At 37.3% G+C, this 27,384-nt stretch overlaps 1 protein-coding gene across 1 annotated transcript in view; it reads right to left on the bottom strand.

Annotated features, from left to right (window-relative positions):
• LOC146796679 (uncharacterized) overlaps nucleotides 1-27,384 on the bottom strand; it is a 482,771-nt gene that overhangs the window by 421,188 nt on the left and 34,199 nt on the right. Inside the window, exons 26-55 of the mRNA XM_085631367.1 lie at nucleotides 26,827-26,945; nucleotides 26,478-26,648; nucleotides 25,963-26,201; nucleotides 25,746-25,849; nucleotides 24,663-24,781; nucleotides 24,013-24,171; nucleotides 22,781-22,989; nucleotides 22,468-22,574; nucleotides 19,012-19,130; nucleotides 18,663-18,833; nucleotides 18,148-18,386; nucleotides 17,931-18,034; nucleotides 16,848-16,966; nucleotides 16,198-16,356; nucleotides 14,966-15,174; nucleotides 14,653-14,759; nucleotides 11,197-11,315; nucleotides 10,848-11,018; nucleotides 10,333-10,571; nucleotides 10,116-10,219; nucleotides 9,033-9,151; nucleotides 8,383-8,541; nucleotides 7,151-7,359; nucleotides 6,838-6,944; nucleotides 3,383-3,501; nucleotides 3,034-3,204; nucleotides 2,519-2,757; nucleotides 2,302-2,405; nucleotides 1,219-1,337; nucleotides 569-727 (exon numbers count right to left, since the gene is read on the bottom strand). Coding sequence (XP_085487493.1) covers nucleotides 569-727; nucleotides 1,219-1,337; nucleotides 2,302-2,405; nucleotides 2,519-2,757; nucleotides 3,034-3,204; nucleotides 3,383-3,501; nucleotides 6,838-6,944; nucleotides 7,151-7,359; nucleotides 8,383-8,541; nucleotides 9,033-9,151; nucleotides 10,116-10,219; nucleotides 10,333-10,571; nucleotides 10,848-11,018; nucleotides 11,197-11,315; nucleotides 14,653-14,759; nucleotides 14,966-15,174; nucleotides 16,198-16,356; nucleotides 16,848-16,966; nucleotides 17,931-18,034; nucleotides 18,148-18,386; nucleotides 18,663-18,833; nucleotides 19,012-19,130; nucleotides 22,468-22,574; nucleotides 22,781-22,989; nucleotides 24,013-24,171; nucleotides 24,663-24,781; nucleotides 25,746-25,849; nucleotides 25,963-26,201; nucleotides 26,478-26,648; nucleotides 26,827-26,945 — 4,592 coding nt within the window. The remainder of the gene's footprint in view (nucleotides 1-568; nucleotides 728-1,218; nucleotides 1,338-2,301; nucleotides 2,406-2,518; nucleotides 2,758-3,033; nucleotides 3,205-3,382; nucleotides 3,502-6,837; nucleotides 6,945-7,150; nucleotides 7,360-8,382; nucleotides 8,542-9,032; nucleotides 9,152-10,115; nucleotides 10,220-10,332; nucleotides 10,572-10,847; nucleotides 11,019-11,196; nucleotides 11,316-14,652; nucleotides 14,760-14,965; nucleotides 15,175-16,197; nucleotides 16,357-16,847; nucleotides 16,967-17,930; nucleotides 18,035-18,147; nucleotides 18,387-18,662; nucleotides 18,834-19,011; nucleotides 19,131-22,467; nucleotides 22,575-22,780; nucleotides 22,990-24,012; nucleotides 24,172-24,662; nucleotides 24,782-25,745; nucleotides 25,850-25,962; nucleotides 26,202-26,477; nucleotides 26,649-26,826; nucleotides 26,946-27,384) is intronic.

Here is a 27,384-nt window from a genome sequence, read left to right as displayed (position 1 = left end):
ACATGTTTTATGATACTGTATTTTGTAATGTTGCTCCCCATCTTCTTTATTTTCTAATAATTGTTTGATGTGTAATTAGAACACTAAACGTCCAATAAAATCAACTTTTCTCAAACACAGTTTTATTTGTTAAGGATATTTAATATCTTTACCATGAACTTCTCCTGCTTGCCTCTGGTGTCTACATATTAGTTGATGTAATATACTTGCAGGAGGATTAATGTTCAAACTAAGTGAGCAATTTGAGATGACCTCTGTGGAACACCTTCAATCCATGATTCTCTCTCTTCATATGCACTGCTCAACTCTTGGTTATGTTTGTCCCATGGCGATTACAATGGTAGAACTGCAGAACCCCTTTCTATTGGTGGTTGCTTTTTACCTGTTAACCACACAGTCATCTTCATCATATCATGGCTTTGTGACATTGTTTCAATTACAAAAGGTTTCATCCCCCATTGTCATTCATTGTTTGGGTTCATATGTCAACTACAAACAATTCGTGTTTTTACTAGCCCACTATTTTATGTTGTGCCTTATGTTGATGTCATTGAATACGTTTCCATACCTTTTCAGAAGCAGACAGGATATTTTCCAAATACACTGTGACTTTATCTGGTGTCACAAGGCTAAGTATTTGCTTTAGCAGTGTAGAGTTGTTGATGACTTCTGGTTTCGTCAAGAGCACAGCTGTTTCATTTGGTGATAGAGTTCCAGTAAGCACCTCCTGAATATGACAAAAATAAGCATACGATGGTGAAACTGCAGGACTCTAGCATGTAGCAATCTTAGAAGCAAATAACTTTACATAAAATTTATCTATTAACATATATACATAGTTTCTGGAGTCAGTATGATACCAGGCTGATTTCAGATTTAAAACAAATTCCCTTGAGTGTATTTAAAATAGAAACTTCAAATGCATCTACTTTGTGTTCCAGAAAGTGCTCCCGTCTAAACGTCTTGCCATTCTTTTATAAAAGCGTGTAAGTTGACTTGAGAACCACTATTATTCTTATTCGAAGAAACATATAGTGCTGGTATCAATGCTAGAAAAATCCTGCTAATTTAAGCTACTGATCCTGCCCCGAATAAAGATGGTGACATACAAGAAAGGAAATGAAAAGAATGATGTAGTGAGAAAAGACTTCAGACAACCCATTTGCTACTAGTAAAACTGTGTGGCAAACAGATATGTTTTTCAGCTTCACCACTTACTATGCTTAGATTGGGGTACAGGGCTATAAGTTTGGAGACTGAAGCGTATGAGAAGAAGGCACCCAAATTCTTCACTAGCCATTGCTTTGTTCCGTTTGTATTTGATGCGCATGCAGAGCCTAAACAAAAGAAAGGTTTCATTAAGCATTGAATAACAGGTGTTAAGGCATTGTGATGAATTTGTAATGAGAGCAGAATATTTAACTGCTGCTCTATAGTTTTGCTAAGTCAGTTGTGCTGATGTATATCTCAAATGTGCCAAAATAAAGAACTCTCAAAACTAAAGTTGGTCGAAAATGCACCTATGTCAATAACAGATTTTGCCAGCCACTGAACTGTCCGTTTTGGACTTTGTGATTCAGGGGACTATTTGAATACCTTTTTTTATGCAAATCCAACGTAATGTTCACATCATATTTTTTACAAAGGAGACACCATCTAAATCTAACCTTCTATGTCAGGCCTACATGTGAAGAAGTGTACTAATTACCTGTATGACCCACACTTGCAGTGTGATAGCGAGTTGCACTGGTATTTTACCGTATTCCGTTGTAGATTAATAAAATTATATTTTGCTGAGCATTAATCAATATATTTTAGAGAACTTCTTATGTGGAAAGTGAGTTACTATCATCTGTCTAGCTTCAGACTACTTTTTCTTGTAACATCCTCATCTTTTTAAATGGGTGTATTTTCGCTTCTTTCATTTCCTTGGGTAGATATATTTTAGTTTCTGATATCAGTAATTTACACATGCAGAGAATCATGAAAGTCACTTTAACAATTTTCTTGAAGTGCACCATTAGGTGACAATACATTTTTGTATTCACTAAGAGAATATTCAATAGGAACATAATAGAGAATTTCATTCAAAAATTGTTTTTTCAATGCAGGTTCCTATAGTAATATCTCAATCGTAAGTGTGCGCTAAAGGTCCCACCTAGAATACAGCGGTATTGGAGTATCCCAGAAGTACTGCGGCCTATAATATCTGTAATTCTGGGTGTGAGAATAAAGATGTTGTACTTTACGCCCTGCAGCAATAAAGTTTAAAGCTTCATATTGCAATTAAAACATGTGTACCTGCTTTGTCAAACTGTTGAGAAAGGTATTTTTCACTGAATTCGTAAATGGCACGTTTGTTATTGACATCGAGTTCAAGGACTACATCGCTCAGCTGTTTTATTCTGTAGTCATTAATTAAAGAGAAAAAAGAAAATATTGAGTACTAAATAGAAAACCAATCCATTCACTTTTAATTGCAGATATTTAAAAGTTGGCTTTGATGACTTTTACTTACATTGTTTGGTAGCCTTCACATGTTATATTAAGTGGTAATCGTGATAGATCGGATTCATCTATGACCCTCAGAAATAGTTCAATGACAATCTGGAAAAGTCTGACCCATTCATTCATATTTTTCAAGCACCAGTCCATGTTGAGTGCAGATAAAGTGTTGTTCAAAAACTCTTTTTGAGTTGAAAGTGTGAAGAAAGCAGACGCATTACACAAAGTCACATTTGTAGATGGGTTTGAGCTCTGTGAAAGGCAAAAAATATTTATCAGTGACAAATGCTTGTGATGAGAAGTAGAATTATGTTTAGAAGATAATGATTTATAGCTGAAAACAAAAAACATTTTAGAAAGGGTATTATTAATTTCTATTTGGGTTGTTGAGGAGGGTTGATTACTTCAACACTCTGTTCACAAACTTTAAAAATAAATAGTGATTTTGGATGAGACGCACCATGTCACTTAGAAATGAGGCTATTTTTAAAATATTGATACACCCTGTGTGAATAATACAATACTTACGAGACAAATAGTCATCTTTAAAGCGCTAAGATACTGCAAAAATACTTCATTGTTGTCAAAGTGCAAGATTTGTCCCAGAATTAATGTTTTTAATGTTTCATTTTTAAATTCATCCACATATATGGTTATTTCAGCCAGCTCCTCTGCTGTAAGATTACTGGGTATAAACACCTAGAGAAAATAAAGAGCAGTGAATTTCACATTTAAATCTTGAATGAATTCAGTGTTGAAAGAGTCTTATTTTTGATTTATCCTTCAGTGGATATCATTGCAAAACATAATTTCATACTCAAAAATGTAAATTCATGTATTTCTTCTAATGTTTGAAGGTATATTTCAAAGGGCCTACCTTGTTAAGATTTCTGTTGAACTGTGCAAGATCTTCAATGTTAGATTGCTGAATGAACTGCATTAGGTTTTCCTTCAGCCATGATGTAATACCTGATGCATCACAAGCGATGCCTGTGCCTGAAATAGAGATGCATTAAAGATTGACTTTAGTCCTGTAAAAACGTTTACATTCTGAAACACCCTAATTTCGTCTCTTCTTTTGAAAGATAATAGCATAATGTTTGCATCAGCTTCAGTTCTTTTGCACAAGTCATCTGTAGCTGTTGCGAAAACAAAAACAATAAATCTGGCACCATCATCAATAGTACCGTTTTTGCTGCTGATGATGAAGGATATTGTGTGTCTGATTTGGTCTGTGGTAGATTTGTACATAATATTAACATTACTTCTACACTATGACACTTTCCTATTATCATGTCGTCAACACCTTACACAAATTGATTCTGTTGTGGATAAGTGGTCAATTTTACACATCAGTGCATGACATGCATATATGCATCGCGTTCTACTCAACCCTATCCTTAGGTATATGTGTGTCTTCAACAGTTCTTTCTTTTGGGGAGTATTATTAATCAGAATTTTTTTCTTTCAATCTCAATAAGTTTCTAATATCGAAGCATGGCACAGACAATCCTTGGTCGCTCAATCATATTTGGCTGCTGTTTTGTTCCACCATCATTGTTTTTCTTGTGCATGTGAAGCTTATAACTAATTTCTAGTTCTTTAAACCATGCATAATGGGACACTGACTGATTTCAGCAGCTTTCCCACGTAAGTTCTTGCAACTCTGGTGAAGCTTTCAAGACCCAAGGACCAGCCTCACTGTTCTTACTTGCATAGCCTGTCTTTATTTACCTCTAGGTCTGGATCCCAACCAGTACAACTGGCCTTTCAAGGATGGGCAATACATCGGTTTATACAATTCCCAAGCCTTCTTCTTCCACATAACTCAGTAAGGGATGTGAATAGTGACTAGAGAATGCAACCGGCGATCATAGAAACCTGCATACCAACAAAATCTACTCATGGCCAAGGCTTTGGTAGTGCTGTCTGTGTAAGCCTGATGCAGCTGGCATATTATTCCTATATCTATATGTATGAAACAGCAAATCATAGTCCAAGAACTATTAGTCCTACTGTTAAGCAATAGGTCCTCCATCAGGATTCTATTCTTTGATTTGGAGGAAGCGTTTCTCTCAGCCTGTGGTATGAATGTTTCTTGGACAATTGCCATAATGTAGCAGGCACTGCAGACTTTTGATCTGAGATTAACCAAGCTCACGGGGGCTCATTTAGAAATGTGCAGAGGTATGGCAAGAGCCAAAAACTAGCAAATGACGTGTGCCCCCCTAATTGCGATCCTGCCTGATTGAGCAGTGGGAGATCGCTTGCTTTTCAAAAATGGAGCATCAGTTTGATTTCCTATCTAAGAGACTTTGCTGTAGGCTGACCACCACAGGTTCACCCACTTAACAGTCCTGGAACCTCCACTCCACTTAGAATCAGACTTTAAGCATGTTTGTTCTTATGGCTTCATAAAAAGAAGGGTCGTTGAAAGAGGAAAAAAAATGATAGGCACATTCAGGGAGAAAGTGCACCAGAGACATTCCTTTCTTGTTTTGCCAAACACGGGTTAGGGGGTTGTACCTGAAAAAACAAAACAATGCCAATTGGAGCCTTTCTAACAAATGGGGGTAGCACTGTTGCCCAGAAATTCTCCACCACAGTGATGGGGAACCCTAAGCATGCTATGGTAGCATTCATTTGCCAGACTTCAGTGTAGCATCCTCTGCCACAGCAGCATGGCACATGGCCCACTGTCCTCTCATTTGCTGACTTTGCTGATCAAATCTCTAGATGAAAAGACAACCATTCTCCAAAATGAGAGGGAGGTAAAATGGATACATACAGGGGGAAATTGCACAAATGCTTACTTCCTGAGACAGCGTAAAACTAATGCCCTCAAGGAAAGCTGTGGCAAGAGTTTGACAGGTACACCTCTTCGTGCAGAGATAATGCCCAGCAAGACGTTAAGGCCTAAACCTGCAGGTGTCCTAGAATCTTATTTATACCCTTTGTAAGGGTATAGGGATCAAGGTTCTACTCCATTGTAGACATCTAGCATGTAAGCTAATTTCTCTCCCTTGCAAACCTCAATATTCTGGCTTTGGCTCAAGTGTTAACAGGTCTCCCAAACAACAATCACATGTGCTCTATATAACAGAGAGACACCTATAGGTACTGTAGGAAACAGGAGGTACTGCATTTTATTTTGGGAAGCCAACATTCCCAGTTAAGAACACTGCCAATTGGCCTCAGTGTCACCTTCTGGTATTGTTGGAACCCTTTCTGCAGTTGTAGTAGGCCTATAGCCACTCATATGTTGATGATTGCTTTGAATGGAACAGCATGAAGTCAGTAATTGTGTACATCCTTGCTCCTTTTTTCCAGTTTGAGATGAACTACCCTAAATCCTTCTTGCTACCTGCGCTTATTAGTAGGCCAGGGCGGATTTTGCAGAGTCGCAGTACCCGGAGCTCCACGTAGTGCTGAAAAAACTCTGCCATGCTATGCAGAGCTCAGTGAGCGGTGGTGTCCAGTACATCACGCATTTCGTGCAAATTATTTGTGCCAAAAGTTTCTCTCCCCTATAAAATCAGCATGAGCGACATCACGTGGAGCACCAGAGAGCACTACTTTCGCTCCAGTAGATTTCCTACTCGAGCGGCAGCTTCTTCAATGCGAGCTGCAGCTTTCTCATTGGTAGTGGTAGCGACCTGCCACAACCGCCTTTGTTCAGAAATCTCACTGGGAGGTTGTCTAACATGCAAATTCTCTAGCTTGCTTTCACCAACTTAACTCCTCTCAGCATCGCATCACATAGTTTTTCGCAGATCCGCACAGAGAGTGGAGTGGGCAAAACTCCACAAACTTCGCCCACCCCTATTTATTAGGGTAATTCTGGTCACCATCCTGGAAAATGCCTTCAAATAGAAGGTAATGGCCATCAGGCAGAGAGTGGATCACTTTCTGATTAATGACATTTGGATGTCCTTTAGGTACCAGATAACACCTGTTGTCAATGTGGCTATAGTTTCGCAGGTACACTGGTGAATTCAGATGTCACAGCTGAACTCGTGTGATAGGTGCTCAGCAATCACACAGTGCTGCACTGTGGTGTTTCTTTAGTCATCACAAGAGTGGGTCAGTGAGAGGGTGAATCAAGAATGAACTCTAGCTTCCACCTAATGTTCAGACAAATGATATTCAGTGAGTGTTTTTTCATGCTAGTTCAGATCCCAGAAACCATGTGTATTGATCAAAGTCGGACACACGTTACACCTTTTCAGCACCTATGTTTTGGGATAATTCAGTAAATTGATGTGTGATATAGCAATGATCATTAAAGAAAATGATATAGACATAAACAATTGCCTTTGCAGTATACTGTACCTGTGTTAAGAGATTCTTGGCTTAGAAATTCCTTAATATAAAATCTGTAGACAGCCACTTTTGAGTCAGTTGTTAGAGAAGTGTAACGCTTGGCAAATCCTTTCAGTCTGCAAAAGATAGATGACCAGCTTACATATTTTACCATTTTCTACCGGTTGACATTTGAGTGCAATAAGTTACCATTGCCGCGGTATAAGCTGAAAGCAGATTTAACTTTGTATAACATGTCAATCTACAGAATCCTTTTCAAGAACTTGATTCCAGCAAATTCAATCTCAGTTGTTTCTTGTAGAACGCAAAGCCAAATACTTACATTTCATGGTAAGAGGCGCAAGTAATATTTTTTGGTAGTTGATGAAGATGGGTTTCATTGAAGCTTCCCAACAATTCAACCAGATCCTTTTGTATGAACTCTTTCCAATCATTCGGGGTGAAAGACGAGAAGTTGGAGCTCACTTTCTCCAAAATAACTGTTATTAAGGTCTGTTTTATTGTGTTAATTTGGGAAACACTGAGATTTTCCTGAAAAAATGAAAAGTACAAGTTATATTTTTCATAAACAAACAAATTCCGAATTATTTCTTTAAACTAACGAACACAATCATGCTATTTCCAAGAAGAGGTTGTCCATGTAGACATTTTCATGGAGGAGTTCATTTTGGTCACATAAACATGGTGATAATTAAACAACACTATTGCAATTGCTTAGTAGAAAGAAATTGCTCTATAAATAACGGCAAGCAGTCTAAACACTGAAGGAAGTCAGGAGAGTAGATAAAACACAAAGGTTTAATTCCTTAATCAGTCCCTCTTTGCTGCTGGAATATTGTGTATGCCCTCCATCGCTTTATGTAGAAGAGTATTTCACAAATATTTTACGGAGGAATACCAATGGCCTAAAGAATTTGTTTTGTATTGCCTGTTTGTTTTTATCCATTTTATCTGAATATTTCAAAATCTATATGAAACATGTTTCTACATGTTTTATGATACTGTATTTTGTAATGTTGCTCCCCATCTTCTTTATTTTCTAATAATTGTTTGATGTGTAATTAGAACACTAAACGTCCAATAAAATCAACTTTTCTCAAACACAGTTTTATTTGTTAAGGATATTTAATATCTTTACCATGAACTTCTCCTGCTTGCCTCTGGTGTCTACATATTAGTTGATGTAATATACTTGCAGGAGGATTAATGTTCAAACTAAGTGAGCAATTTGAGATGACCTCTGTGGAACACCTTCAATCCATGATTCTCTCTCTTCATATGCACTGCTCAACTCTTGGTTATGTTTGTCCCATGGTGATTACAATGGTAGAACTGCAGAACCCCTTTCTATTGGTGGTTGTTTTTTACCTGTTAACCACACAGTCATCTTCATCATATCATGGCTTTGTGACATTGTTTCAATTACAAAAGGTTTCATCCCCCATTGTCATTCATTGTTTGGGTTCATATGTCAACTACAAACAATTCGTGTTTTTACTAGCCCACTATTTTATGTTGTGCCTTAAGTTGATGTCATTGAATACGTTTCCATACCTTTTCAGAAGCAGACAGGATATTTTCCAAATACACTGTGACTTTATCTGGTGTCACAAGGCTAAGTATTTGCTTTAGCAGTGTAGAGTTGTTGATGACTTCTGGTTTCGTCAAGAGCACAGCTGTTTCATTTGGTGATAGAGTTCCAGTAAGCACCTCCTGAATATGACAAAAATAAGCATACGATGGTGAAACTGCAGGACTCTAGCATGTAGCAATCTTAGAAGCAAATAACTTTACATAAAATTCATCTATTAACATATATACATAGTTTCTGGAGTCAGTATGATACCAGGCTTATTTCAGATTTAAAACAAATTCCCTTGAGTGTATTTAAAATAGAAACTTCAAATGCATCTACTTTGTGTTCCAGAAAGTGCTCCCGTCTAAACGTCTTGCCATTCTTTTATAAAAGCGTGTAAGTTGACTTGAGAACCACTATTATTCTTATTCGAAGAAACATATAGTGCTGGTATCAATGCTAGAAAAATCCTGCTAATTTAAGCTACTGATCCTGCCCCGAATAAAGATGGTGACATACAAGAAAGGAAATGAAAAGAATGATGTAGTGAGAAAAGACTTCAGACAACCCATTTGCTACTAGTAAAACTGTGTGGCAAACAGATATGTTTTTCAGCTTCACCACTTACTATGCTTAGATTGGGGTACAGGGCTATAAGTTTCGAGACTGAAGCGTATGAGAAGAAGGCACCCAAATTCTTCACTAGCCATTCCTTTGTTCCGTTTGTATTTGATGCGCATGCAGAGCCTAAACAAAGGAAAGGTTTCATTAAGCATTGAATAACAGGTGTTAAGGCATTGTGATGAATTTGTAATGAGAGCAGAATATTTAACTGCTGCTCTATAGTTTTGCTAAGTCAGTTGTGCTGATGTATATCTCAAATGTGCCAAAATAAAGAACTCTCAAAACTAAAGTTGGTCGAAAATGCACCTATGTCAATAACAGATTTTACCAGCCACTGAACTGTCCGTTTTGGACTTTGTGATTCAGGGGACTATTTGAATACTTTTTTTTATGCAAATCCAACGTAATGTTCACATCATATTTTTTACAAAGGAGACACCATCTAAATCTAACCTTCTATGTCAGGCCTACATGTGAAGAAGTGTACTAATTACCTGTATGACCCACACTTGCAGTGTGATAGCGAGTTGCACTGGTATTTTACCGTATTCCGTTGTAGATTAATAAAATTATATTTTGCTGAGCATTAATCAATACATTTTAGAGAACTTCTTATGTGGAAAGTGAGTTACTATCATCTGTCTAGCTTCAGACTACTTTTTCTTGTAACATCCTCATCTTTTTAAATGGGTGTATTTTCGCTTCTTTCATTTCCTTGGGTAGTTATATTTTAGTTTCTGATATCAGTAATTTACACATGCAGAGAATCATGAAAGTCACTTTAACAATTTTCTTGAAGTGCACCATTAGGTGACAATACATTTTTTTATTCACTAAGAGAATATTCAATAGGAGCATAATAGAGAATTTCATTCAAAAATTGTTTTTTCAATGCAGGTTCCTATAGTAATATCTCAATCGTAAGTGTGCGCTAAAGGTCCCACCTAGAATACAGCGGTATTGGAGTATCCCAGAAGTACTGCGGCCTATAATATCTGTAATTCTGGGTGTGAGAATAAAGATGTTGTACTTTACGCCCTGCAGCAATAAAGTTTAAAGCTTCATATTGCAATTAAAACATGTGTACCTGCTTTGTCAAACTGTTGAGAAAGGTATTTTTCACTGAATTCGTAAATGGCACGTTTGTTATTGACATCGAGTTCAAGGACTACATCGCTCAGCTGTTTTATTCTGTAGTCATTAATTAAAGAGAAAAAAGAAAATATTGAGTACTAAATAGAAAACCAATCCATTCACTTTTAATTGCCGATATTTAAAAGTTGGCTTTGATGACTTTTACTTACATTGTTTGGTAGGCTTCACATGTTATATTAAGTGGTAATCGTGATAGATCGGATTCATCTATGACCCTCAGAAATAGTTCAATGACAATCTGGAAAAGTCTGACCCAATTATTCATATTTTTCAAGCACCAGTCCATGTTGAGTGCAGATAAAGTGTTGTTCAAAAACTCTTTTTGAGTTGAAAGTGTGAAGAAAGCAGACGCATTACACAAAGTCACATTTGTAGATGGGTTTGAGCTCTGTGAAAGGCAAAAAATATTTATCAGTGACAAATGCTTGTGATGAGAAGTAGAATTATGTTTAGAAGATAATGATTTATAGCTGAAAACAAAAAACATTTTAGAAAGGGTATTATTAATTTCTATTTGGGTTGTTGAGGAGGGTTGATTACTTCAACACTCTGTTCACAAACTTTAAAAATAAATAGTGATTTTGGATGAGACGCACCATGTCACTTAGAAATGAGGCTATTTTTAAAATATTGATACACCCTGTGTGAATAATACAATACTTACGAGACAAATAGTCATCTTTAAAGCGCTAAGATACTGCAAAAATACTTCATTGTTGTCAAAGTCCAAGATTTGACCCAGAATTAATGTTTTTAATGTTTCATTTTTAAATTCATCCACATATATGGTTATTTCAGCCAGCTCCTCTGCTGTAAGATTACTGGGTATAAACACCTAGAGAAAATAAAGAGCAGTGAATTTCACATTTAAATCTTGAATGAATTCAGTGTTGAAAGAGTCTTATTTTTGATTTATCCTTCAGTGGATATCATTGCAAAACATAATTTCATACTCAAAAATGTAAATTCATGTATTTCTTCTAATGTTTGAAGGTATATTTCAAAGGGCCTACCTTGTTAAGATTTCTGTTGAACTGTGCAAGATCTTCAATGTTAGATTGCTGAATGAACTGCATTAGGTTTTCCTTCAGCCATGATGTAATACCTGATGCATCACAAGCGATGCCTGTGCCTGAAATAGAGATGCATTAAAGATTGACTTTAGTCCTGTAAAAACGTTTACATTCTGAAACACCCTAATTTCGTCTCTTCTTTTGAAAGATAATAGCATAATGTTTGCATCAGCTTCAGTTCTTTTGCACAAGTCATCTGTAGCTGTTGCGAAAACAAAAACAATAAATCTGGCACCATCATCAATAGTACCGTTTTTGCTGCTGATGATGAAGGATATTGTGTGTCTGATTTGGTCTGTGGTAGATTTGTACATAATATTAACATTACTTCTACACTATGACACTTTCCTATTATCATGTCGTCAACACCTTACACAAATTGATTCTGTTGTGGATAAGTGGTCAATTTTACACATCAGTGCATGACATGCATATATGCATCGCGTTCTACTCAACCCTATCCTTAAGTATATGTGTGTCTTCAACAGTTCTTTCTTTTGGGGAGTATTATTAATCAGAATTTTTTTCTTTCAATCTCAATAAGTTTCTAATATCGAAGCATGGCACAGACTATCCTTGATCGCTCAATCATATTTGGCTGCTGTTTTGTTCCACCATCATTGTTTTTCTTGTGCATGTGAAGCTTATAACTAATTTCTAGTTCTTTAAACCATGCATAATGGGACACTGACTGATTTCAGCAGCTTTCCCACGTAAGTTCTTGCAACTCTGGTGAAGCTTTCAAGACCCAAGGACCAGCCTCACTGTTCTTACTTGCATAGCCTGTCTTTATTCACCTCTAGGTCTGGATCCCAACCAGTACAACTGGCCTTTCAAGGATGGGCAATACATCGGTTTATACAATTCCCAAGCCTTCTTCTTCCACATAACTCAGTAAGGGATGTGAATAGTGACTAGAGAATGCAACCGGCGATCATAGAAACCTGCATACCAACAAAATCTACTCATGGCCAAGGCTTTGGTAGTGCTGTCTGTGTAAGCCTGATGCAGCTGGCATATTATTCCTATATCTATATGTATGAAACAGCAAATCATAGTCCAAGAACTATTAGTCCTACTGTTAAGCAATAGGTCCTCCATCAGGATTCTATTCTTTGATTTGGAGGAAGCGTTTCTCTCAGCCTGTGGTATGAATGTTTCTTGGACAATTGCCATAATGTAGCAGGCACTGCAGACTTTTTATCTGAGATTAACCAAGCTCACGGGGGCTCATTTAGAAATGTGCAGAGGTATGGCAAGAGCCAAAAACTAGCAAATGACGTGTGCCCCCCTAATTGCGATCCTGCCTGATTGAGCAGTGGGAGATCGCTTGCTTTTCAAAAATGGAGCATCAGTTTGATTTCCTATCTAAGAGACTTTGCTGTAGGCTGACCACCACAGGTTCACCCACTTAACAGTCCTGGAACCTCCACTCCACTTAGAATCAGACTTTAAGCATGTTTGTTCTTATGGCTTCATAAAAAGAAGGGTCGCTTGAAAGAGGAAAAAAAATGATAGGCACATTCAGGGAGAAAGTGCACCAGAGACATTCCTTTCTTGTTTTGCCAAACACGGGTTAGGGGGTTGTACCTGAAAAAACAAAACAATGCCAATTGGAGCCTTTCTAACAAATGGGGGTAGCACTGTTGCCCAGAAATTCTCCACCACAGTGATGGGGAACCCTAAGCATGTTATGGTAGCATTCATTTGCCAGACTTCAGTGTAGCATCCTCTGCCACAGCAGCATGGTAGATGGCCCACTGTCCTCTCATTTGCTGACTTTGCTGATCAAATCTCTAGATGAAAAGACAACCATTCTCCAAAATGAGAGGGAGGTAAAATGGATACATACAGGGGGAAATTGCACAAATGCTTACTTCCTGAGACAGCGTAAAACTAATGCCCTCAAGGAAAGCTGTGGCAAGAGTTTGACAGGTACACCTCTTCGTGCAGAGATAATGCCCAGCAAGACGTTAAGGCCTTAACCTGCAGGTGTCCTAGAATCTTATTTATACCCTTTGTAAGGGTATAGGGATCAAGGTTCTACTCCATTGTAGACATCTAGCATGTAAGCTAATTTCTCTCCCTTGCAAACCTCAATATTCTGGCTTTGGCTCAAGTGTTAACAGGTCTCCCAAACAACAATCACATGTGCTCTATATAACAGAGAGACACCTATAGGTACTGTAAGAAACAGGAGGTACTGCATTTTATTTTGGGAAGCCAACATTCCCAGTTAAGAACACTGCCAATTGGCCTCAGTGTCACCTTCTGGTATTGTTGGAACCCTTTCTGCAGTTGTAGTAGGCCTATAGCCACTCATATGTTGATGATTGCTTTGAATGGAACAGCATGAAGTCAGTAATTGTGTACATCCTTGCTCCTTTTTTCCAGTTTGAGATGAACTACCCTAAATCCTTCTTGCTACCTGCGCTTATTAGTAGGCCAGGGCGGATTTTGCAGAGTCGCAGTACCCGGAGCTCCACGTAGTGCTGAAAAAACTCTGCCATGCTATGCAGAGCTCAGTGAGCGGTGGTGTCCAGTACATCACGCATTTCGTGCAAATTATTTGTGCCAAAAGTTTCTCTCCCCTATAAAATCAGCATGAGCGACATCACGTGGAGCACCAGAGAGCACTACTTTCGCTCCAGTAGATTTCCTACTCGAGCGGCAGCTTCTTCAATGCGAGCTGCAGCTTTCTCATTGGTAGTGGTAGCGACCTGCCACAACCGCCTTTGTTCAGAAATCTCACTGGGAGGTTGTCTAACATGCAAATTCTCTAGCTTGCTTTCACCAACTTAACTCCTCTCAGCATCGCATCACATAGTTTTTCGCAGATCCGCACAGAGAGTGGAGTGGGCAAAACTCCACAAACTTCGCCCACCCCTATTTATTAGGGTAATTCTGGTCACCATCCTGGAAAATGCCTTCAAATAGAAGGTAATGGCCATCAGGCAGAGAGTGGATCACTTTCTGATTAATGACATTTGGATGTCCTTTAGGTACCAGATAACACCTGTTGTCAATGTGGCTATAGTTTCGCAGGTACACTGGTGAATTCAGATGTCACAGCTGAACTCGTGTGATAGGTGCTCTGCAATCACACAGTGCTGCACTGTGGTGTGTCTTTAGTCATCACGAGAGTGGGTCAGTGAGAGGGTGAATCAAGAATGAACTCTAGCTTCCACCTAATGTTCAGACAAATGATATTCAGTGAGTGTTTTTTCATGCTAGTTCAGATCCCAGAAACCATGTGTATTGATCAAAGTCGGACACACGTTACACCTTTTCAGCACCTATGTTTTGGGATAATTCAGTAAATTGATGTGTGATATAGCAATGATCATTAAAGAAAATGATATAGACATAAACAATTGCCTTTGCAGTATACTGTACCTGTGTTAAGAGATTCTTGGCTTAGAAATTCCTTAATATAAAATCTGTAGACAGCCACTTTTGAGTCAGTTGTTAGAGAAGTGTAACGCTTGGCAAATCCTTTCAGTCTGCAAAAGATAGATGACCAGCTTACATATTTTACCATTTTCTACCGGTTGACATTTGAGTGCAATAAGTTACCATTGCCGCGGTATAAGCTGAAAGCAGATTTAACTTTGTATAACATGTCAATCTACAGAATCCTTTTCAAGAACTTGATTCCAGCAAATTCAATCTCAGTTGTTTCTTGTAGAACGCAAAGCCAAATACTTACATTTCATGGTAAGAGGCGCAAGTAATATTTTTTGGTAGTTGATGAAGATGGGTTTCATTGAAGCTTCCCAACAATTCAACCAGATCCTTTTGTATGAACTCTTTCCAATCATTCGGGGTGAAAGACGAGAAGTTGGAGCTCACTTTCTCCAAAATAACTGTTATTAAGGTCTGTTTTATTGTGTTAATTTGGGAAACACTGAGATTTTCCTGAAAAAATGAAAAGTACAAGTTATATTTTTCATAAACAAACAAATTCCGAATTATTTCTTTAAACTAACGAACACAATCATGCTATTTCCAAGAAGAGGTTGTCCATGTAGACATTTTCATGGAGGAGTTCATTTTGGTCACATAAACATGGTGATAATTAAACAACACTATTGCAATTGCTTAGTAGAAAGAAATTGCTCTATAAATAACGGCAAGCAGTCTAAACACTGAAGGAAGTCAGGAGAGTAGATAAAACACAAAGGTTTAATTCCTTAATCAGTCCCTCTTTGCTGCTGGAATATTGTGTATGCCCTCCATCCCTTTATTTAGAAGAGTATTTCACAAATATTTCACGGAGGAATACCAATGGCCTAAAGAATTTGTTTTGTATTGCCTGTTTGTTTTTATCCATTTTATCTGAATATTTCAAAATCTATATGAAACATGTTTCTACATGTTTTATGATACTGTATTTTGTAATGTTGCTCCCCATCTTCTTTATTTTCTAATAATTGTTTGATGTGTAATTAGAACACTAAACGTCCAATAAAATCAACTTTTCTCAAACACAGTTTTATTTGTTAAGGATATTTAATATCTTTACCATGAACTTCTCCTGCTTGCCTCTGGTGTCTACATATTAGTTGATGTAATATACTTGCAGGAGGATTAATGTTCAAACTAAGTGAGCAATTTGAGATGACCTCTGTGGAACACCTTCAATCCATGATTCTCTCTCTTCATATGCACTGCTCAACTCTTGGTTATGTTTGTCCCATGGTGATTACAATGGTAGAACTGCAGAACCCCTTTCTATTGGTGGTTGCTTTTTACCTGTTAACCACACAGTCATCTTCATCATATCATGGCTTTGTGACATTGTTTCAATTACAAAAGGTTTCATCCCCCATTGTCATTCATTGTTTGGGTTCATATGTCAACTACAAACAATTCGTGTTTTTACTAGCCCACTATTTTATGTTGTGCCTTAAGTTGATGTCATTGAATACGTTTCCATACCTTTTCAGAAGCAGACAGGATATTTTCCAAATACACTGTGACTTTATCTGGTGTCACAAGGCTAAGTATTTGCTTTAGCAGTGTAGAGTTGTTGATGACTTCTGGTTTCGTCAAGAGCACAGCTGTTTCATTTGGTGATAGAGTTCCAGTAAGCACCTCCTGAATATGACAAAAATAAGCATACGATGGTGAAACTGCAGGACTCTAGAATGTAGCAATCTTAGAAGCAAATACCTTTATATAAAATTTATCTATTAACATATATACATAGTTTCTGGAGTCAGTATGATACCAGGCTGATTTCAGATTTAAAACAAATTCCCTTGAGTGTATTTAAAATAGAAACTTCAAATGCATCTACTTTGTGTTCCAGAAAGTGCTCCCGTCTAAACGTCTTGCCATTCTTTTATAAAAGCGTGTAAGTTGACTTGAGAACCACTATTATTCTTATTCGAAGAAACATATAGTGCTGGTATCAATGCTAGAAAAATCCTGCTAATTTAAGCTACTGATCCTGCCCCGAATAAAGATGGTGACATACAAGAAAGGAAATGAAAAGAATGATGTAGTGAGAAAAGACTTCAGACAACCCATTTGCTACTAGTAAAACTGTGTGGCAAACAGATATGTTTTTCAGCTTCACCACTTACTATGCTTAGATTGGGGTACAGGGCTATAAGTTTCGAGACTGAAGCGTATGAGAAGAAGGCACCCAAATTCTTCACTAGCCATTCCTTTGTTCCGTTTGTATTTGATGCGCATGCAGAGCCTAAACAAAAGAAAGGTTTCATTAAGCATTGAATAACAGGTGTTAAGGCATTGTGATGAATTTGTAATGAGAGCAGAATATTTAACTGCTGCTCTATAGTTTTGCTAAGTCAGTTGTGCTGATGTATATCTCAAATGTGCCAAAATAAAGAACTCTCAAAACTAAAGTTGGTCGAAAATGCACCTATGTCAATAACAGATTTTGCCAGCCACTGAACTGTCCGTTTTGGACTTTGTGATTCAGGGGACTATTTGAATACCTTTTTTTATGCAAATCCAACGTAATGTTCACATCATATTTTTTACAAAGGAGACACCATCTAAATCTAACCTTCTATGTCAGGCCCACATGTGAAGAAGTTTACTAATTACCTGTATGACCCACACTTGCAGTGTGATAGCGAGTTGCACTGGTATTTTACCGTATTCCGTTGTAGATTAATAAAATTATATTTTGCTGAGCATTAATCAATACATTTTAGAGAACTTCTTATGTGGAAAGTGAGTTACTATCATCTGTCTAGCTTCAGACTACTTTTTCTTGTAACATCCTCATCTTTTTAAATGGGTGTATTTTCGCTTCTTTCATTTCCTTGGGTAGATATATTTTAGTTTCTGATATCAGTAATTTACACATGCAGAGAATCATGAAAGTCACTTTAACAATTTTCTTGAAGTGCACCATTAGGTGACAATACATTTTTTTATTCACTAAGAGAATATTCAATAGGAGCATAATAGAGAATTTCATTCAAAAATTGTTTTTTCAATGCAGGTTCCTATAGTAATATCTCAATCGTAAGTGTGCGCTAAAGGTCCCACCTAGAATACAGCGGTATTGGAGTATCCCAGAAGTACTGCGGCCTATAATATCTGTAATTCTGGGTGTGAGAATAAAGATGTTGTACTTTACGCCCTGCAGCAATAAAGTTTAAAGCTTCATATTGCAATTAAAACATGTGTACCTGCTTTGTCAAACTGTTGAGAAAGGTATTTTTCACTGAATTCGTAAATGGCACGTTTGTTATTGACATCGAGTTCAAGGACTACATCGCTCAGCTGTTTTATTCTGTAGTCATTAATTAAAGAGAAAAAAGAAAATATTGAGTACTAAATAGAAAACCAATCCATTCACTTTTAATTGCCGATATTTAAAAGTTGGCTTTGATGACTTTTACTTACATTGTTTGGTAGGCTTCACATGTTATATTAAGTGGTAATCGTGATAGATCGGATTCATCTATGACCCTCAGAAATAGTTCAATGACAATCTGGAAAAGTCTGACCCAATTATTCATATTTTTCAAGCACCAGTCCATGTTGAGTGCAGATAAAGTGTTGTTCAAAAACTCTTTTTGAGTTGAAAGTGTGAAGAAAGCAGACGCATTACACAAAGTCACATTTGTAGATGGGTTTGAGCTCTGTGAAAGGCAAAAAATATTTATCAGTGACAAATGCTTGTGATGAGAAGTAGAATTATGTTTAGAAGATAATGATTTATAGCTGAAAACAAAAAACATTTTAGAAAGGGTATTATTAATTTCTATTTGGGTTGTTGAGGAGGGTTGATTACTTCAACACTCTGTTCACAAACTTTAAAAATAAATAGTGATTTTGGATGAGACGCACCATGTCACTTAGAAATGAGGCTATTTTTAAAATATTGATACACCCTGTGTGAATAATACAATACTTACGAGACAAATAGTCATCTTTAAAGCGCTAAGATACTGCAAAAATACTTCATTGTTGTCAAAGTCCAAGATTTGACCCAGAATTAATGTTTTTAATGTTTCATTTTTAAATTCATCCACATATATGGTTATTTCAGCCAGCTCCTCTGCTGTAAGATTACTGGGTATAAACACCTAGAGAAAATAAAGAGCAGTGAATTTCACATTTAAATCTTGAATGAATTCAGTGTTGAAAGAGTCTTATTTTTGATTTATCCTTCAGTGGATATCATTGCAAAACATAATTTCATACTCAAAAATGTAAATTCATGTATTTCTTCTAATGTTTGAAGGTATATTTCAAAGGGCCTACCTTGTTAAGATTTCTGTTGAACTGTGCAAGATCTTCAATGTTAGATTGCTGAATGAACTGCATTAGGTTTTCCTTCAGCCATGATGTAATACCTGATGCATCACAAGCGATGCCTGTGCCTGAAATAGAGATGCATTAAAGATTGACTTTAGTCCTGTAAAAACGTTTACATTCTGAAACACCCTAATTTCGTCTCTTCTTTTGAAAGATAATAGCATAATGTTTGCATCAGCTTCAGTTCTTTTGCACAAGTCATCTGTAGCTGTTGCGAAAACAAAAACAATAAATCTGGCACCATCATCAATAGTACCGTTTTTGCTGCTGATGATGAAGGATATTGTGTGTCTGATTTGGTCTGTGGTAGATTTGTACATAATATTAACATTACTTCTACACTATGACACTTTCCTATTATCATGTCGTCAACACCTTACACAAATTGATTCTGTTGTGGATAAGTGGTCAATTTTACACATCAGTGCATGACATGCATATATGCATCGCGTTCTACTCAACCCTATCCTTAAGTATATGTGTGTCTTCAACAGTTCTTTCTTTTGGGGAGTATTATTAATCAGAATTTTTTTCTTTCAATCTCAATAAGTTTCTAATATCGAAGCATGGCACAGACTATCCTTGATCGCTCAATCATATTTGGCTGCTGTTTTGTTCCACCATCATTGTTTTTCTTGTGCATGTGAAGCTTATAACTAATTTCTAGTTCTTTAAACCATGCATAATGGGACACTGACTGATTTCAGCAGCTTTCCCACGTAAGTTCTTGCAACTCTGGTGAAGCTTTCAAGACCCAAGGACCAGCCTCACTGTTCTTACTTGCATAGCCTGTCTTTATTCACCTCTAGGTCTGGATCCCAACCAGTACAACTGGCCTTTCAAGGATGGGCAATACATCGGTTTATACAATTCCCAAGCCTTCTTCTTCCACATAACTCAGTAAGGGATGTGAATAGTGACTAGAGAATGCAACCGGCGATCATAGAAACCTGCATACCAACAAAATCTACTCATGGCCAAGGCTTTGGTAGTGCTGTCTGTGTAAGCCTGATGCAGCTGGCATATTATTCCTATATCTATATGTATGAAACAGCAAATCATAGTCCAAGAACTATTAGTCCTACTGTTAAGCAATAGGTCCTCCATCAGGATTCTATTCTTTGATTTGGAGGAAGCGTTTCTCTCAGCCTGTGGTATGAATGTTTCTTGGACAATTGCCATAATGTAGCAGGCACTGCAGACTTTTTATCTGAGATTAACCAAGCTCACGGGGGCTCATTTAGAAATGTGCAGAGGTATGGCAAGAGCCAAAAACTAGCAAATGACGTGTGCCCCCCTAATTGCGATCCTGCCTGATTGAGCAGTGGGAGATCGCTTGCTTTTCAAAAATGGAGCATCAGTTTGATTTCCTATCTAAGAGACTTTGCTGTAGGCTGACCACCACAGGTTCACCCACTTAACAGTCCTGGAACCTCCACTCCACTTAGAATCAGACTTTAAGCATGTTTGTTCTTATGGCTTCATAAAAAGAAGGGTCGCTTGAAAGAGGAAAAAAAATGATAGGCACATTCAGGGAGAAAGTGCACCAGAGACATTCCTTTCTTGTTTTGCCAAACACGGGTTAGGGGGTTGTACCTGAAAAAACAAAACAATGCCAATTGGAGCCTTTCTAACAAATGGGGGTAGCACTGTTGCCCAGAAATTCTCCACCACAGTGATGGGGAACCCTAAGCATGTTATGGTAGCATTCATTTGCCAGACTTCAGTGTAGCATCCTCTGCCACAGCAGCATGGTAGATGGCCCACTGTCCTCTCATTTGCTGACTTTGCTGATCAAATCTCTAGATGAAAAGACAACCATTCTCCAAAATGAGAGGGAGGTAAAATGGATACATACAGGGGGAAATTGCACAAATGCTTACTTCCTGAGACAGCGTAAAACTAATGCCCTCAAGGAAAGCTGTGGCAAGAGTTTGACAGGTACACCTCTTCGTGCAGAGATAATGCCCAGCAAGACGTTAAGGCCTTAACCTGCAGGTGTCCTAGAATCTTATTTATACCCTTTGTAAGGGTATAGGGATCAAGGTTCTACTCCATTGTAGACATCTAGCATGTAAGCTAATTTCTCTCCCTTGCAAACCTCAATATTCTGGCTTTGGCTCAAGTGTTAACAGGTCTCCCAAACAACAATCACATGTGCTCTATATAACAGAGAGACACCTATAGGTACTGTAAGAAACAGGAGGTACTGCATTTTATTTTGGGAAGCCAACATTCCCAGTTAAGAACACTGCCAATTGGCCTCAGTGTCACCTTCTGGTATTGTTGGAACCCTTTCTGCAGTTGTAGTAGGCCTATAGCCACTCATATGTTGATGATTGCTTTGAATGGAACAGCATGAAGTCAGTAATTGTGTACATCCTTGCTCCTTTTTTCCAGTTTGAGATGAACTACCCTAAATCCTTCTTGCTACCTGCGCTTATTAGTAGGCCAGGGCGGATTTTGCAGAGTCGCAGTACCCGGAGCTCCACGTAGTGCTGAAAAAACTCTGCCATGCTATGCAGAGCTCAGTGAGCGGTGGTGTCCAGTACATCACGCATTTCGTGCAAATTATTTGTGCCAAAAGTTTCTCTCCCCTATAAAATCAGCATGAGCGACATCACGTGGAGCACCAGAGAGCACTACTTTCGCTCCAGTAGATTTCCTACTCGAGCGGCAGCTTCTTCAATGCGAGCTGCAGCTTTCTCATTGGTAGTGGTAGCGACCTGCCACAACCGCCTTTGTTCAGAAATCTCACTGGGAGGTTGTCTAACATGCAAATTCTCTAGCTTGCTTTCACCAACTTAACTCCTCTCAGCATCGCATCACATAGTTTTTCGCAGATCCGCACAGAGAGTGGAGTGGGCAAAACTCCACAAACTTCGCCCACCCCTATTTATTAGGGTAATTCTGGTCACCATCCTGGAAAATGCCTTCAAATAGAAGGTAATGGCCATCAGGCAGAGAGTGGATCACTTTCTGATTAATGACATTTGGATGTCCTTTAGGTACCAGATAACACCTGTTGTCAATGTGGCTATAGTTTCGCAGGTACACTGGTGAATTCAGATGTCACAGCTGAACTCGTGTGATAGGTGCTCTGCAATCACACAGTGCTGCACTGTGGTGTGTCTTTAGTCATCACGAGAGTGGGTCAGTGAGAGGGTGAATCAAGAATGAACTCTAGCTTCCACCTAATGTTCAGACAAATGATATTCAGTGAGTGTTTTTTCATGCTAGTTCAGATCCCAGAAACCATGTGTATTGATCAAAGTCGGACACACGTTACACCTTTTCAGCACCTATGTTTTGGGATAATTCAGTAAATTGATGTGTGATATAGCAATGATCATTAAAGAAAATGATATAGACATAAACAATTGCCTTTGCAGTATACTGTACCTGTGTTAAGAGATTCTTGGCTTAGAAATTCCTTAATATAAAATCTGTAGACAGCCACTTTTGAGTCAGTTGTTAGAGAAGTGTAACGCTTGGCAAATCCTTTCAGTCTGCAAAAGATAGATGACCAGCTTACATATTTTACCATTTTCTACCGGTTGACATTTGAGTGCAATAAGTTACCATTGCCGCGGTATAAGCTGAAAGCAGATTTAACTTTGTATAACATGTCAATCTACAGAATCCTTTTCAAGAACTTGATTCCAGCAAATTCAATCTCAGTTGTTTCTTGTAGAACGCAAAGCCAAATACTTACATTTCATGGTAAGAGGCGCAAGTAATATTTTTTGGTAGTTGATGAAGATGGGTTTCATTGAAGCTTCCCAACAATTCAACCAGATCCTTTTGTATGAACTCTTTCCAATCATTCGGGGTGAAAGACGAGAAGTTGGAGCTCACTTTCTCCAAAATAACTGTTATTAAGGTCTGTTTTATTGTGTTAATTTGGGAAACACTGAGATTTTCCTGAAAAAATGAAAAGTACAAGTTATATTTTTCATAAACAAACAAATTCCGAATTATTTCTTTAAACTAACGAACACAATCATGCTATTTCCAAGAAGAGGTTGTCCATGTAGACATTTTCATGGAGGAGTTCATTTTGGTCACATAAACATGGTGATAATTAAACAACACTATTGCAATTGCTTAGTAGAAAGAAATTGCTCTATAAATAACGGCAAGCAGTCTAAACACTGAAGGAAGTCAGGAGAGTAGATAAAACACAAAGGTTTAATTCCTTAATCATTCCCTCTTTGCTGCTGGAATATTGTGTATGCCCTCCATCCCTTTATTTAGAAGAGTATTTCACAAATATTTCACGGAGGAATACCAATGGCCTAAAGAATTTGTTTTGTATTGCCTGTTTGTTTTTATCCATTTTATCTGAATATTTCAAAATCTATATGAAACATGTTTCTACATGTTTTATGATACTGTATTTTGTAATGTTGCTCCCCATCTTCTTTATTTTCTAATAATTGTTTGATGTGTAATTAGAACACTAAACGTCCAATAAAATCAACTTTTCTCAAACACAGTTTTATTTGTTAAGGATATTTAATATCTTTACCATGAACTTCTCCTGCTTGCCTCTGGTGTCTACATATTAGTTGATGTAATATACTTGCAGGAGGATTAATGTTCAAACTAAGTGAGCAATTTGAGATGACCTCTGTGGAACACCTTCAATCCATGATTCTCTCTCTTCATATGCACTGCTCAACTCTTGGTTATGTTTGTCCCATGGTGATTACAATGGTAGAACTGCAGAACCCCTTTCTATTGGTGGTTGCTTTTTACCTGTTAACCACACAGTCATCTTCATCATATCATGGCTTTGTGACATTGTTTCAATTACAAAAGGTTTCATCCCCCATTGTCATTCATTGTTTGGGTTCATATGTCAACTACAAACAATTCGTGTTTTTACTAGCCCACTATTTTATGTTGTGCCTTAAGTTGATGTCATTGAATACGTTTCCATACCTTTTCAGAAGCAGACAGGATATTTTCCAAATACACTGTGACTTTATCTGGTGTCACAAGGCTAAGTATTTGCTTTAGCAGTGTAGAGTTGTTGATGACTTCTGGTTTCGTCAAGAGCACAGCTGTTTCATTTGGTGATAGAGTTCCAGTAAGCACCTCCTGAATATGACAAAAATAAGCATACGATGGTGAAACTGCAGGACTCTAGAATGTAGCAATCTTAGAAGCAAATACCTTTATATAAAATTTATCTATTAACATATATACATAGTTTCTGGAGTCAGTATGATACCAGGCTGATTTCAGATTTAAAACAAATTCCCTTGAGTGTATTTAAAATAGAAACTTCAAATGCATCTACTTTGTGTTCCAGAAAGTGCTCCCGTCTAAACGTCTTGCCATTCTTTTATAAAAGCGTGTAAGTTGACTTGAGAACCACTATTATTCTTATTCGAAGAAACATATAGTGCTGGTATCAATGCTAGAAAAATCCTGCTAATTTAAGCTACTGATCCTGCCCCGAATAAAGATGGTGACATACAAGAAAGGAAATGAAAAGAATGATGTAGTGAGAAAAGACTTCAGACAACCCATTTGCTACTAGTAAAACTGTGTGGCAAACAGATATGTTTTTCAGCTTCACCACTTACTATGCTTAGATTGGGGTACAGGGCTATAAGTTTCGAGACTGAAGCGTATGAGAAGAAGGCACCCAAATTCTTCACTAGCCATTCCTTTGTTCCGTTTGTATTTGATGCGCATGCAGAGCCTAAACAAAAGAAAGGTTTCATTAAGCATTGAATAACAGGTGTTAAGGCATTGTGATGAATTTGTAATGAGAGCAGAATATTTAACTGCTGCTCTATAGTTTTGCTAAGTCAGTTGTGCTGATGTATATCTCAAATGTGCCAAAATAAAGAACTCTCAAAACTAAAGTTGGTCGAAAATGCACCTATGTCAATAACAGATTTTGCCAGCCACTGAACTGTCCGTTTTGGACTTTGTGATTCAGGGGACTATTTGAATACCTTTTTTTATGCAAATCCAACGTAATGTTCACATCATATTTTTTACAAAGGAGACACCATCTAAATCTAACCTTCTATGTCAGGCCCACATGTGAAGAAGTTTACTAATTACCTGTATGACCCACACTTGCAGTGTGATAGCGAGTTGCACTGGTATTTTACCGTATTCCGTTGTAGATTAATAAAATTATATTTTGCTGAGCATTAATCAATACATTTTAGAGAACTTCTTATGTGGAAAGTGAGTTACTATCATCTGTCTAGCTTCAGACTACTTTTTCTTGTAACATCCTCATCTTTTTAAATGGGTGTATTTTCGCTTCTTTCATTTCCTTGGGTAGATATATTTTAGTTTCTGATATCAGTAATTTACACATGCAGAGAATCATGAAAGTCACTTTAACAATTTTCTTGAAGTGCACCATTAGGTGACAATACATTTTTTTATTCACTAAGAGAATATTCAATAGGAACATAATAGAGAATTTCATTCAAAAATTGTTTTTTCAATGCAGGTTCCTATAGTAATATCTCAATCGTAAGTGTGCGCTAAAGGTCCCACCTAGAATACAGCGGTATTGGAGTATCCCAGAAGTACTGCGGCCTATAATATCTGTAATTCTGGGTGTGAGAATAAAGATGTTGTACTTTACGCCCTGCAGCAATAAAGTTTAAAGCTTCATATTGCAATTAAAACATGTGTACCTGCTTTGTCAAACTGTTGAGAAAGGTATTTTTCACTGAATTCGTAAATGGCACGTTTGTTATTGACATCGAGTTCAAGGACTACATCGCTCAGCTGTTTTATTCTGTAGTCATTAATTAAAGAGAAAAAAGAAAATATTGAGTACTAAATAGAAAACCAATCCATTCACTTTTAATTGCAGATATTTAAAAGTTGGCTTTGATGACTTTTACTTACATTGTTTGGTAGCCTTCACATGTTATATTAAGTGGTAATCGTGATAGATCGGATTCATCTATGACCCTCAGAAATAGTTCAATGACAATCTGGAAAAGTCTGACCCATTCATTCATATTTTTCAAGCACCAGTCCATGTTGAGTGCAGATAAAGTGTTGTTCAAAAACTCTTTTTGAGTTGAAAGTGTGAAGAAAGCAGACGCATTACACAAAGTCACATTTGTAGATGGGTTTGAGCTCTGTGAAAGGCAAAAAATATTTATCAGTGACAAATGCTTGTGATGAGAAGTAGAATTATGTTTAGAAGATAATGATTTATAGCTGAAAACAAAAAACATTTTAGAAAGGGTATTATTAATTTCTATTTGGGTTGTTGAGGAGGGTTGATTACTTCAACACTCTGTTCACAAACTTTAAAAATAAATAGTGATTTTGGATGAGACGCACCATGTCACTTAGAAATGAGGCTATTTTTAAAATATTGATACACCCTGTGTGAATAATACAATACTTACGAGACAAATAGTCATCTTTAAAGCGCTAAGATACTGCAAAAATACTTCATTGTTGTCAAAGTGCAAGATTTGTCCCAGAATTAATGTTTTTAATGTTTCATTTTTAAATTCATCCACATATATGGTTATTTCAGCCAGCTCCTCTGCTGTAAGATTACTGGGTATAAACACCTAGAGAAAATAAAGAGCAGTGAATTTCACATTTAAATCTTGAATGAATTCAGTGTTGAAAGAGTCTTATTTTTGATTTATCCTTCAGTGGATATCATTGCAAAACATAATTTCATACTCAAAAATGTAAATTCATGTATTTCTTCTAATGTTTGAAGGTATATTTCAAAGGGCCTACCTTGTTAAGATTTCTGTTGAACTGTGCAAGATCTTCAATGTTAGATTGCTGAATGAACTGCATTAGGTTTTCCTTCAGCCATGATGTAATACCTGATGCATCACAAGCGATGCCTGTGCCTGAAATAGAGATGCATTAAAGATTGACTTTAGTCCTGTAAAAACGTTTACATTCTGAAACACCCTAATTTCGTCTCTTCTTTTGAAAGATAATAGCATAATGTTTGCATCAGCTTCAGTTCTTTTGCACAAGTCATCTGTAGCTGTTGCGAAAACAAAAACAATAAATCTGGCACCATCATCAATAGTACCGTTTTTGCTGCTGATGATGAAGGATATTGTGTGTCTGATTTGGTCTGTGGTAGATTTGTACATAATATTAACATTACTTCTACACTATGACACTTTCCTATTATCATGTCGTCAACACCTTACACAAATTGATTCTGTTGTGGATAAGTGGTCAATTTTACACATCAGTGCATGACATGCATATATGCATCGCGTTCTACTCAACCCTATCCTTAGGTATATGTGTGTCTTCAACAGTTCTTTCTTT

The sequence above is a fragment of the Triturus cristatus genome, chromosome 10 (genome assembly GCF_964204655.1).
Source record: "Triturus cristatus chromosome 10, aTriCri1.1, whole genome shotgun sequence".
Lineage (NCBI taxonomy): Eukaryota > Metazoa > Chordata > Amphibia > Caudata > Salamandridae > Triturus > Triturus cristatus.
Note: the sequence above shows the minus strand (reverse complement) of the source record. Positions and strands in the feature narration are given on the sequence as shown.